The sequence below is a fragment of the Lotus japonicus genome, chromosome 1 (genome assembly GCF_012489685.1).
Source record: "Lotus japonicus ecotype B-129 chromosome 1, LjGifu_v1.2".
NCBI lineage: Eukaryota > Viridiplantae > Streptophyta > Magnoliopsida > Fabales > Fabaceae > Lotus > Lotus japonicus.
Window position 1 is genome coordinate 116,636,342 of NC_080041.1, and position 12,634 is coordinate 116,648,975.

General features: G+C 35.2%; 2 protein-coding genes across 3 annotated transcripts; one reads left to right on the plus strand and one right to left on the minus strand.

Annotated features, from left to right (window-relative positions):
• The first annotated feature begins 173 nt into the window (after positions 1–173).
• On the plus strand, positions 174–5,431 carry LOC130729655 (lysine histidine transporter 1-like). 2 transcript variants are annotated; one of them, XM_057581472.1, is made up of 8 exons: positions 174–397; positions 558–718; positions 3,101–3,487; positions 3,995–4,388; positions 4,492–4,597; positions 4,760–4,851; positions 4,950–5,018; positions 5,121–5,431. In XM_057581472.1, exons 1-8 carry the CDS (start codon positions 302–304, stop codon positions 5,217–5,219), a joined length of 1,404 nt encoding a protein of 467 aa, XP_057437455.1. In that variant the 5' UTR covers positions 174–301; the 3' UTR covers positions 5,220–5,431. The 2 variants fall into 2 exon arrangements, with proteins under 2 accessions (XP_057437455.1, XP_057437456.1); XM_057581473.1 differs by having other exon boundaries at positions 176–397; positions 561–718.
• Positions 5,432–7,905: 2,474 nt separating this feature from the next.
• LOC130729657 (TLC domain-containing protein At5g14285-like) lies at positions 7,906–9,236 on the minus strand. Its single transcript, XM_057581474.1, has one exon. The coding sequence runs from the start codon at positions 8,766–8,768 to the stop codon at positions 8,025–8,027; it is 744 nt and encodes a 247-aa protein (XP_057437457.1). The 5' UTR covers positions 8,769–9,236; the 3' UTR covers positions 7,906–8,024.
• Between the last annotated feature and the right edge of the window lie 3,398 nt (positions 9,237–12,634).

Consider the following 12,634-nt stretch of genomic DNA (forward strand, 5'->3'; position numbering starts at 1 on the left):
ATGATATGACAGTGACTATATAGTTTCAGCCCATTAATGTTTTAAAATTATCATCTTAACAATTGATTCTGTTACTATGTAACCGCCTGAATCTTCTCACAAAGTGATTAATTCCGTTTAAGAATTTCCGTAACAACTTGTACTATTTATATCCAAACAAATAGCCGGCCTTAGATTGTGCTGTTTGGGTCAATGCTTGGACGGACTTCTCTTGACACTCTTTTTCTTCACACTCTTCCATATTATTATTTCAATCCCATCATCTCATTCCTCCTCCATTTCACCATCAAGGGAGGCAACCATGGGGACTAAGGATGAGTTTCCCACAAATCAAGAGCCAATTGCTTCGCGAGACGGCGGTGAAAAGTCCGCTTTTTCAACAACCGCCGACGCAAAGGTAGGCTAATTGTAACATGTTTTGTTTCTTTTCTTTAAAATTAATTCTGTTATTCAGACGCTAGACGCTACTTTCGTAAGAACTAATTTTATCTTTAGGATCAATGATACCAGAATTTGGTTAAGAGATGTTTTGTTTTCTTTTTTCCAATGAATTATAGCAGGTAGATGAAAGGACAGCTGAGCAGAAAGCAATTGATGATTGGCTTCCAATCACTTCATCAAGGAATGCAAAATGGTGGTACTCTGCTTTTCACAATGTAACTGCCATGGTTGGAGCTGGTGTGTTGAGCCTTCCATCTGCCATGGCAAATCTTGGATGGTATGAAACTTACCATACACTAATTGCATACAACAGTTTTTTTTCCCAGAAGATTTAGAGTTGTGAAATTGTTTGACGTTACAAACAACTTACTATGATATTAATGGTGGATCTTAATTATAGCATGGATCCGTTTCTTCACCAAATTGTGTTATATATAGTTTAAAAAGTTTTTTATCCACACAAATCATAAAACTATTGGTTTTCATCTCTGTAAAAAAAATTCTCTGATATACATCCTTAACTTTCGTTGATATACATGTTTGCGTTAGCAATAACTAAAGAAAAATAAGATTTGAAAGACTATTTTTAAAGTGATTGTCTGTCTTCAAAATTGTATTTTGAGTCTTTGAATTTTGATTTTATATAGGCTATGGTATGTTTAGCTGATAAGCTAGCTGAAAGCTTATAAGCTAGCTGATAGCTTAAAGCTGATAAGCTAGCTGAAAGCTGATAGCTGAAAGCTGAAAGCTGAAAAGCTACGTGATTGAAACAAAGTGTTTGGTAAAACTAGCGGTTAAACAAGCTGAAATTGTAAAATGACATAAAAGGATATACTTGTATAATTATTTTTATTTTTAACATTACTTTATTTTCACATTAATACCAATATGATATGAATATTAAAATTATTATCACTTTAAATATTTTTATTAGCTCCAGTTATTTATCATCTTAAAAATATAATATTTATTTTCATTTATTTTATTAATATAATATTTATAATACTTGTGGTGCGCAGCGGTGTGGCGGGAACGGTGGCGGAAACTGCATACGTAAGTGTGAGGGGAAAATAGGTTTAGTGTTTTTATAAATAGAGATTAATGGATATGCACTGTCAGTGTAAAGAAGTTTTACACTGACGTCCAATTACATTATGCCACATAAGACTAAGTAGTTACAAATCTTTTTAATTTTAATTAGTAAATTAATAAATTGCTGATGTGGCGGAAATCAATTGGGTGCATGTGTAAAACAAGTTTACACTGTCAGTGCATCTCCTATTTTCTCTTATAAATATATAAGGGTAATGGTAGAATTTTAATAAAATAATAAGGATAAAAATGAGAATAAATTTAATAAGCTATAAGCTTTAAGCTATAAGCTACCTGAGATAGCTTATAGCTTAAAGCTTTAAGCTACTAAAATAAGCTCCTTCACCAAACACTTTTTTCGCTTTTAAGCTAGTCAAATAAGCTTTAAGCTAGTCAAATAAGCTATAAGCTAGCTGAAATGGCATGCCAAACATAGCCATAGTCTCTTCCAGCTAGCTACAAAGACTCAAACTTTTGTATTTCCATAAACTGTAGACAAATAAAAAAGGCTTTGTTAGGGTACCCAATGGGAGGAGTTGGAACACTTCAGCTTATTATTTTAGTATAAATAACTAAATTGTAAATTATAAAAAAAAATAATGAAAAAAATATCATAAATTAAGCCTAATAAAGAGTATAAAACCTCTTAACTTTTAGATGGGTACTAAGAAATTGTTGTGAACATATGTTTATTGAGTTCGCATTTAACAATGGAATGATCTTCAATTAACTAGCCACTGACCTACAAATATTTAAATGTTTAATTTTTTTTTTGTTAACTTATTTCTTTCACACATTTTTAGATTATGAAAAGGATAAATATACAATATAATGTGTGTGAATTTATAACTTAGAAGAAGGCTTAGAGCATCCACAATCATGGTTGTTTATATGAATTTGACTTCATCCTTGTTGCCCCATTATTCTAATAAAAAAGTGGAATTTCAGCATATGGTATGTGATTCTATGTATTGTCCATGCTTCATGCCCAAGTGGGCTATTGCGTGAAGGAGTATGTTAGAAATATAATATACTTTAGGATAACTGGTTATTCCACTTACTGACATTGTAATTTCTTATTTTTTTCTATAACTCATTTTTTTTCACTTAATAGAGAAAGAATTGTTAATGCAAAATAAAGAAAGAATACTATTTTAATCATAAGATATAATATAGTTGCTTGTAGAAGCATCAAATCTTATTTTTAAGCTCTTTGGGGTGTCGCAAAACTTTGCTCTAATAGTAAAAAAGTAGGTATAGTTACTTTGTAATAAGATACTCCCATGCTATCATGTCCCTCAATTCTTCTAATTTTTCACTAGATACTGAAACAATTCGTAGTAATTTTTTAAGAACAAAAGATTATTTTGACTCCAACAAACTTTTTCTTGAAGCTATGCATCATACAACCAATTCACAAATTTCAGAAATTACTAGTACTTATTAAAATGAACTCCATCTTGTCTTTCCCCTCTGCTAAATGTTTGGTCTATTTCTCCCCAAACCTGTTTTTTCCTACAAAACTTCTTAAAACTTTGTTCATGTTTCTTACAATCTCCAATTGCAGGGGTCCTGGTGTGACTATACTGGTCCTCTCATGGATCATCACATTGTACACGCTGTGGCAAATGGTTGAGATGCATGAAATGGTTCCTGGAAAACGTTTCGACAGGTACCATGAACTGGGTCAGCATGCATTTGGTGAAAAACTTGGTCTTTACATTGTGGTGCCTCAACAACTTATATGTGAAGTTGGTGTGGACATTGTTTACATGGTCACTGGAGGAAAATCACTGCAGAAAATCCATGACCTTGTGTGCAAAGATAATTGTAAATCAATGAAGACCACTTACTTCATCATGATCTTTGCCTCTGTTCACTTCGTCCTGGCCCATCTTCCCAACTTCAACGCCATCTCCGGCATCTCATTGGCTGCAGCAGTCATGTCTTTGAGGTATGCTTCTTCGTAATTTTGATTTGCGTGCGACAAGTATCTTCTACCAGAGATAATCATGTTTGAACAGTGAACCTTCGCAACTTTTTTTTTATCTAGATCACTTTTAATTCAAAAGTTTGTGATTTCTCAGTTAAGTTTTGTAACTTTTGCTTGAAAACTTTTATAAACTTGTTGAGAAAGCTTACAAATTGAAAGATAGAACTATAAATGAAAAAAAAAAGTTACAAAGGTAGGCAATGGTAGAATACAAAGTGAATGTTGTAAATTTTTTTTCACTTTATCCTTAAAGTATGAGCAGTTTTTGGATCTTGACTTCAATTTAAACAGCAATGCTATATGTTAGGAAGGAAAATTGCAAGAAATACCAATATGACAAAGCTAATTTTGTTATTTGATAGAAATCATAGGGGAAATGGGTGACATTAACTACCACTTGTATTAGTATTATTTTCCCAATTCAAAACATGATTGGGATTGATTGGAATTGATTGGAATTGTGTGCAGTTACTCGACCATTGCATGGGGGGCAGCAGTGAAAAAGGGAGTTCAGGAAGATGTGGACTATGGCTACAAAGCCACCACTACACCAGGAACAGTTTTCAATTTTCTCAGTGCTTTAGGTGATGTTGCATTTGCCTATGCTGGACACAATGTGGTGTTGGAGATTCAAGCAACCATCCCTTCCACCCCAGAGAAGCCATCTAAAGGTCCCATGTGGAAAGGAGTGTTAGTAGCATACTTCGTTGTAGGCCTCTGCTACTTCCCTGTTGCTTTTGTTGGATATTACATGTTTGGCAATGAAGTTGCAGACAATATCCTAATCTCTCTTAACAAACCAACATGGCTTATAGTAACAGCTAACATGTTTGTTGTCATTCATGTTATTGGAAGCTACCAGGTCAGTAATAACAGTTTTCCTTTCTCTGCATAATTCATCCCTACATATATAATCATCTAAGATTTTATTCTTTCTTTTATTGATTGGTGTCTATGCATTTCAGCTATTTGCAATGCCAGTTTTTGACATGATTGAAACTGTAATGGTCAAGAAGTGGCATTTCAAGCCAACCGGTCTGCTACGATTTGTGGTTCGCAATACATATGTTGGTGAGCAAATTTTCCCCCTAACTGTTACATGATATGTAAGAGAATTAGATCGTGAATAAATCATTACTCAAAAGTTTAAGATGTTGTTGGGTAAAGAGACTTGAATTATTTTATATCATAGTTATAAGTTAAGTAAGTGTCTTTGTTAAATCTTGATTTCAGCATTCACAATGTTTGTGGCCATTACCTTCCCCTTCTTTGGTGGCCTCCTTGGATTTTTTGGAGGATTTGCATTTGCTCCAACAACATACTTTGTAAGTCCCTGGAAATATCCCTTGTACATGTAATAGATGACTATGCTTTCAATGTCACTAACTGCAATTTTTTTTAACATAATGTCATTGATCTCTAGCTCCCCTGCATTATGTGGCTTGCTATTAAGAAACCTAAGATGTTCAGCTTATCCTGGATCATCAATTGGGTATGTTCAATCATGTCATCCTGCTTCTTATTACTATAATTTGTTGTGAAATATATTTTTTATATTGGAACTTAGTTTGTATCTGTGATACCCTGTTTGCAGATCTGCATCATACTTGGACTCCTGCTAATGCTTCTGTCACCAATTGGTGGATTTAGATCAATCTTATTGAATGCAAAGAACTATGGGTTCTACACTTGAACTCCTACTTCTCAAGAGCTATCTGAAGTCTGAACATTTTATTTTGTAAATGTTAAGCTTGCATTTCATTTTATTTTACTTTTGGACTATAAACTTGCATATGAACGGTAAATGTGTTACTCGTCTTTGCCATCTTCAGCTTTATGTTTTTGTGGATAACAAGGCCAAATCTATCCATAGTATATAATATGGGAAATAATTCATGGCTTCAACGTAACATCCACAAAACGCATGAATATATCTGAGCTGTTTATTTTATTTTAATTTAATTTTATGTTAGATGGCTGACTACCGATGTATCTTATAGAAAAGTTAATGTTTTGTTCATACCTGATTTTGAGTGGAAAAGAGGTGAAGATAGTAGAGCCAGAACTATGAGAAGCAAACATTGATGTGAGATTCAGAACAAAGGTGTAAGGGATGCATCTAGAGATGGATGTGGGAATTAAGTTCATAAGGGTGATGTTATGAATGTGGAACAAGGTAGTACTACTGATAATCAAGATGCATAGTAGTATTGATGGTGAGCCTGAGGGACCTATTGGTGGTGAACCTGTAAAAAATGTTGATGTTTATTTTGACAAGTGAATCATCTAATAACTGTAAGTGAAGTAAAGAAAGTAAATATATGCCAGGAGAAGAGGAAAGCCATGATGAAATGAAGGAGTAGCCAAGAAGGAGGATTGAGAAGATGTGAAAATTTAGGAATCGAGGAAGGGAAAGGAGTCCAAGTGTCCAAGAGCTCAACTGTTCAGAAAAAGTGGGAATGGAGAAGGTGGTAGGAAAACGAGGAGAAAGAGATAGGGAAAATGAGAATGGGTAACAAGTAAAATGAAGATAGAGGTAGTGAAAATAAAAGTGGTGACTAAGGGTAAGCAACACAAAAAAAGTTGTAGAAACCAAAGTCAACCACATACAATATTAAAACAAACCATGATCAGCAAACCTATCCAATGGGGTTTAAAATTGAGGCTGTTGACATAATTGGATTACAAAGAAACTGGAAGTAAGGCATAAAACTCAACCTTAGGGGTTGTGAACTCTCCTATTCAACCTTTAACTTGAGGAAAACTGCTAGACTACTAGACCACGGTTCAAGTTTTTCTGATAAGGGTTGAAACTTGCCGGATTGTTGGGGGAGACAGGGGAGCCCATGAACCGAGAAGCAAGACACCAAGAGATCTCGACGCCACATCTTAACCCAAAACCTTAAGGCATTAGGTTTATGAGTTCATCTTCTTATAAAGTCTTCTCCTCACCCAAACTTAACAAATGTGGGACTCCGACTCCGCACTTGAATTCTCAACACGGATTGTGTACCCTCGTTAGCAATTTTATCACATTGGTTCAGAGTAGTTAAGCTGGTCTTATGACCTCTAATCCAAGTGTGCTACCACTCGAGAAACGAATTGGGAAGAAGATTATTTCATATCCTCTTCTAGATATCTTATCATAGTATTTAGTGTTCACTTCTACTCTCATTGTCATGAACGTGACAAGTTGACTGTCACTTTCCAGCTGAAACTTCATATCTTGTGGGGTTCAAGCTTTCATTATGTGTACCAAACCTTGGTGGGTTTTGTTTTATAGCTTCAACACCAAACTTGGCAGGCCCCATTATCACATTTTATTTCTCAAACTCACAAGCTGACAAGCAACAACAAAAATAGACCAGTCATTATAAACTAAAGTCCATGCCGACATTAAGCTTGTTTCATAAATATGTATTAATTCATCATTGCGGAAATGATAGGTAGCTTTGAACCCTTTAGTTCCTTATTCACAAAGTCAACTTGTAATCACATCCATGTTAATTAAACATTTGAGTTGCACTCTTATTATAAGCAAAATCAATTAACCAATGGCTGAGTCTATACAACCTCTTAATGATAAGCTCATCCCAGAAGCTGACTCTTCATCCTCACCCAAAACAAAAGCCTTAAAAATACAGCACATTAATTCAAGAGGATATCTGTCTGCATTGATGATTCACCCACGAGTTGTTTCTCTGATCAAGTCAAGGAAACTAACATCCAAGAGTTTGCAATAGACAAGTCAACCAAAAAGCACCACCAACAGCATTAATATGTAGCCCAAAATTTCCTCACTCCACATGAAATTAACATCCAAAAACGGTACACTCAAAGCAATATTCGAAAATACCAACACCCCTTTACTTAATCATTGACAAGCATGTGCTAATTCTGATGTTTTTGCCTTCTAGATAGTCTAACTTCAGCCACTTTTGTAAAAAACTGTGATGTTTTTTCAATTATTTATTGGGTGGTAGGTTACCAACAACACCACAGTCCTACAACTTAAAGAGTAAGAGACTAAATTTAAAACACATACTATAACGACAAAACTCATCCACTTCCAAAACTATATGACCAAAAGTACCATTAAACTTAAAAAAATATCAACTAATATCCCTTTCCTTAATCATTGAAGAAGCAACCACCAAACGCTTAGATAAACTCACATGGGTTGTTCTAGCTTAAGCAAACGTCTCGGGTTCGTGTCCCTCTGAATACAACTGTGTTAAATGCTTGGTAGGGAGAGCTTTGCCGGCAAAAAAAAATTCATTGCAGAAGCAGGGATTATCCTATTCCTATCATCCTACAATGTAACATGCTAAAACCCATGGCAATCAACCAATCTCCCCCAACACCCAACAAATTAGATATTCATATCAAAAGAAACCAATAAAAAGTAAATTATAATAATAAGAAGAAGAAAAATTACCACCAATATCAAACAAATCATGAACAATGCTAGTTCTAAATGTTATACTTACAACAATCCCTATCTAACTTTCTTCTCCAATTTCACTCCACTTCTCTCACGATAAAGCTGAAGCCAAAGAGAGTAAATCCACATAATGCTTCCACCAATCGCCATAACCACAACCACCACCCAAGAAACCCAAACCCACGCCGGAACAAGCCCACGCGCACCCCCACCGGCGTAAAACGCAACCATCCGGTAAACAAAGTAAGGACCCACCAAACCCCTCACAACCGAGTACACCGCGTAAAACGGCGGCGATATCGCGTCATACACCTTAGCAGCAAACGGATCCTCCCGGCGGCGAGCTCCGGCGAGAGTCCAAATATTCTGGCACAGGCTAGTCACCTCGGCGAGGACGAGAAGCATGAGCACCGCGAAAGCCCCGTGCGAGACCGCGTGACGGCACGTGACAACCACGAAGAGCGTGGCGAGGTGGTGCGCGACGAAGAGCGCGTCGGCGGTGGCAGAGAAAGCGACGTAGTGTAACAGATCGGTGACGAAGTAGGCGGTGCTGAAATCAAGGACGGTGTTCTGGAGCGCGGTGTTGGCGGCGGCGAAACCGGAGTTTGTGATGGCGGTGACGCCGAGGATGACGGCGGGGGTGCCGTGGAAGAGGGAGATGAGGCAGCTGCATGATTCGGATCGAATCTCGGGGCTCCGGTTGCGGAAAATGATGAAGTAGCCGAAGAGGTAGATGGTGAGGAACATGGAGAAAAATGGGAACACAACCCAACCTTGTTCGAACGCTAGGGTTTGCATTTTCGATTTTTTTGAATTTTTTTTTTGGAGAAGGTTGGGTTTATGGGGTTGAGAAAAACAGAGAGGTTTTTTATTTTTTGAAATTGGAGGAATATTCTGAGTTTTGATTCGGATTTTGATGATGATGATGATGATGATGATGATTGATGAGGGTTTTGTTTTGGATTTGAAATTGAAGTTGAAGGGGTGAGTGAATAATGAATGAATGAATGAGCTGAAGGGTGTGTTATTTATTGGGGTTTGGGTTATTGCGTTCTGGTCACGGACAGTGTGTTAGGCGAGAAAAAGTGATGGCTGAAGAAACCGAGAATCGATGAAATCAGAGGTGCAGTGCAAGAATTGTTTGTAGGTGACTAGGTGAGTGAGGGTGGGAATGATTATGAATGGCTTCTTTATGGACTAATGTGGGTTTTGGGCTTTTACGAAAACAGAATTGAAAAAGAGTACTCCCTCCCTCCTGTCACTATTATAACCAAAAGTTAGATTTTTATGTTCATTAAATAAATAATGTATGTAGTTATTAAAATGGTCACATACATCATTTATTGAATGAACCTACAAAACTAATTTTTGCTTATAATAGTGACCGGAGGGTGTATGATATGAAAAAGCGGTCTTATCTTATACTGTATTTGAGGTGGACATGACATGATATAAATAATAAAAGTAGAGTAGATAATATTTTTTAACAATTTAATTTTACTAAATTAATAATTTTAAAATGTAATTTGTATATTACTCTTTCCGTCCCTAATTATAAGCTAAAGTTGTAAAAATCACGTTTATTAAGAAAGTCTTAATTGATGCATTAATTTTTTAAAAAATGGTATAATCTTTCATATTTACCCCTATTTAAGTGGATAATACTAAAAGGAAAGAGAATAAAAGAAAGTTTCGATTTTAAAATTTTAGAATTGGAAACCAATAAATGTCAGGACAAATATGGAAAAAAATTACATTTTGCATAGTTAGGTCGGTTAGCTTATATTTAGTGACACCATATGGATCTCAATGTTAGCTTATAATTAGGGACGAATGAAGTATTTTTTATTTTATTTTTTTGTGAACAACTGAATTGAAAGACAAACTATACTAAGTTGACACAACAATGTTGATCAGAAACTAAAAGCAGATTCAACTTAGTAGGGGGCAAAGACAGTTGTTGGAAAGGAACCTGAAAACGCAAACCCAACGAGGCTGGCTTATCCGCACACAAATTAGTCTCTCACCAAATGTGCCAGAAAGAGACATGCCACAAGCAAGTAGATAGAGAAACAATCACTCCCAGCACATCTGTCAAGTGAGATGACATAACAGAAGTCTCCAACATCCTAATAACATCCTACGAGTCACTTTCACAAAAGACATGTCAATAGCCCAAATCCCAAGTCAATAGAAGACCATACTTGATGGCTAAAAGCTCAGCAGAGAAAGCACAAGAGCCAGCGATGGAACCCGAAAAATCTCTCAACCAAGAGGCGGAAGAATTATGAAGCATGCCACCATAATCAATCTACTTATTGTGTAGCTTAAAACAACCTTAAGTGTTCAACTTTACTTGTGTAATTTTGGGGCAAGACCAAAACCACCTACTAAAATGATCCATTGTCAATATAGTTGAAGAACACAAAAATTGTCACAATCTGCAACATATGAGGCAATATGCCTCAAAACACGCTCCACCGACCAAGGCGTATCATTAAAGATGACATGTTGAGCCATAGCCACCAGAGAATAATCCCAAAATGACATTGATCCTTATGGTGGATCAAAAAACTAGCCTGGGTTCGCGAACAAGAGCGGAAAAAAGCAGCATCTGACGACACCCTCAAATGGGTAGCAGATTCATAATAATTGCGACACCTAGGATACGCATCTGACAGAACCAATTCCCTAGCATGTCTAAAGAAATTCGTTGGTAGAGAGTCATGGAAAAGAACCCAAAGAAAGAACTTCAGGTGCCAAAGTTGCATAAAGATACGTCAGTAAGTAAGGGACCAGGAAGGAGAGAAATTGTCTAACCTAATGCATTAGGAAGGGGAATGGTCAGATTATTATGGACCAATGACCATCATTCCACACATCATGAACCTTCTAATCAGTATATGAAATGTGGACATAATCTGAAATGTGGACATAAGAAGAGTTGCTCGCCTCTGATTTCAAAGAGAAACCCTCCTAAAGCTCACTCCAAGGCTTCACCAAACTCTTCCAAATATAAGAACGGTAAGGAATACCATTGAACAAATCACCTCATGCATACTCATATATTTCTGTATCTGAAATATGGACATAATCCACCCTCATGGATAAAGGCCTGAGACCCGACCAGTTACTATACCAAAAAGAAGAGCTGCTCGCCTCCAATTTCCAAGAGAAGGCCTAAAGCACACTCCAAGCCTTCACCAAAATCATCCAAATATAAGAACTGTACGGAATACCATTGAACAAATCACCCATGCATACTAATATATTTGCCTCGAACAATTTATGTCCAAAAGGTATCATCATTAGACAACAGTTTCCAAATCAGCTACCCAAGAAGCGAGGCATTCTGAAGTCCAGATTCCTTGATTCCTAACCCATCAACCGATTTTGGAGTGGTAACCACAAATGAATTAATGAGATGTAATCCACGGGAGACCCCATCATTAGACCACACAAACGTTCTAACAATGAGATCAGTTTCAACACAAACATTACTAGGAAGCAAGAAAATTTGCATGGGATATATAGGGATAGAAGAGAAAACTGATTTAGCCAAACAAATACTATAAATGAATATATATTTTGATATTAACTAAAATTAAATTATTTTTTATTAATTAGTCCTTTTAAATTTAGTACATATAAGTAACTAATTGATTTTAATTTAATAATGATTAATAATATAATTAATTAAAATTTTAAATATTAATAATATATTTTTATTTTTAAAAAATAGTCTATCTTAAATTATAAATAATCATATACGTACAAAATAGCTTTCAGTAAGTAATTTTAAGAGTATTTCAAAAAATAATAATTTTAAGAGAAAATTAGTCCATATTTACTATTGATAAATCACTATTTATGAGTGAGTAATCTATATTACTATTAGTGAATATTTAGTTTATATTTTTTATTATCATAATATAAGTAAAGAAATAATATTAATTGAGTAGTAGCAAGTGATAAAGAAAAAAACTTATATATGAGTAAGACCAATATTTTCACCATTTATGCTTTATTTAAATTTTAAATTAAATTTATATAAGTAACTAAATAATTTTAAATTTGTAGTAGCAACTAAAGATTGTAAAGGGTAAATACTAAATTGTGATATAGGACTAGAATATGTGTACCAACATAATTTCATTCTTCAAGACAAAAGACAAGAGAGACCAACTACTAATTTTACTCTTGAGAATACATACAGATTGAACTCAATTGTTGAAGATCATTCACTTTTGGAACAAATGCAATTAAAAGGATATGATGCCTTTTAAGATTTGAATGATTTGAAGATCCGGCACATTATAGGTTGAGAAGACAAAACGACATTTATGTTTGGATAGTTTGTAATTAAATGATTTGAAGATTTGTCACAAGTTTGAAAATTTAACTAATGATAAGTGTTGGGTTTATATATATTATATAACGCAGTTTCCACTCTCGAACAATTTTTTTTCCTCATTTGACGGCTCAACTTAATGTAGGGCGAGGTGAAATCTCCAATCTATCCCTTGAAAAATATTTCAATCAATTTTAGCTTGATCAAATCGCATAAACTTTTGGATGACTGTGTTTATGCGATTTGTTCTTGGAAGTTTAAATGGTTTGCTTGTTCCAATGATGGTACACACACCATCCTCCTGTTTCATCCC

Coding starts and splice junctions, on each gene's coding strand:
- LOC130729655 (XM_057581472.1), top strand. CDS start 302: ATGGGGACTAAGGATGAGTTTCCCACAAATCAAGAGCCAATTGCTTCG. Junction 4,389..4,491: donor ATGTTATTGGAAGCTACCAG/GTCAGTAATAAC, acceptor TATGCATTTCAG/CTATTTGCAATGCCAGTTTT. Junction 4,598..4,759: donor GGTTCGCAATACATATGTTG/GTGAGCAAATTT, acceptor TCTTGATTTCAG/CATTCACAATGTTTGTGGCC.
- LOC130729657 (XM_057581474.1), bottom strand. CDS start 8,768: ATGCAAACCCTAGCGTTCGAACAAGGTTGGGTTGTGTTCCCATTTTTC.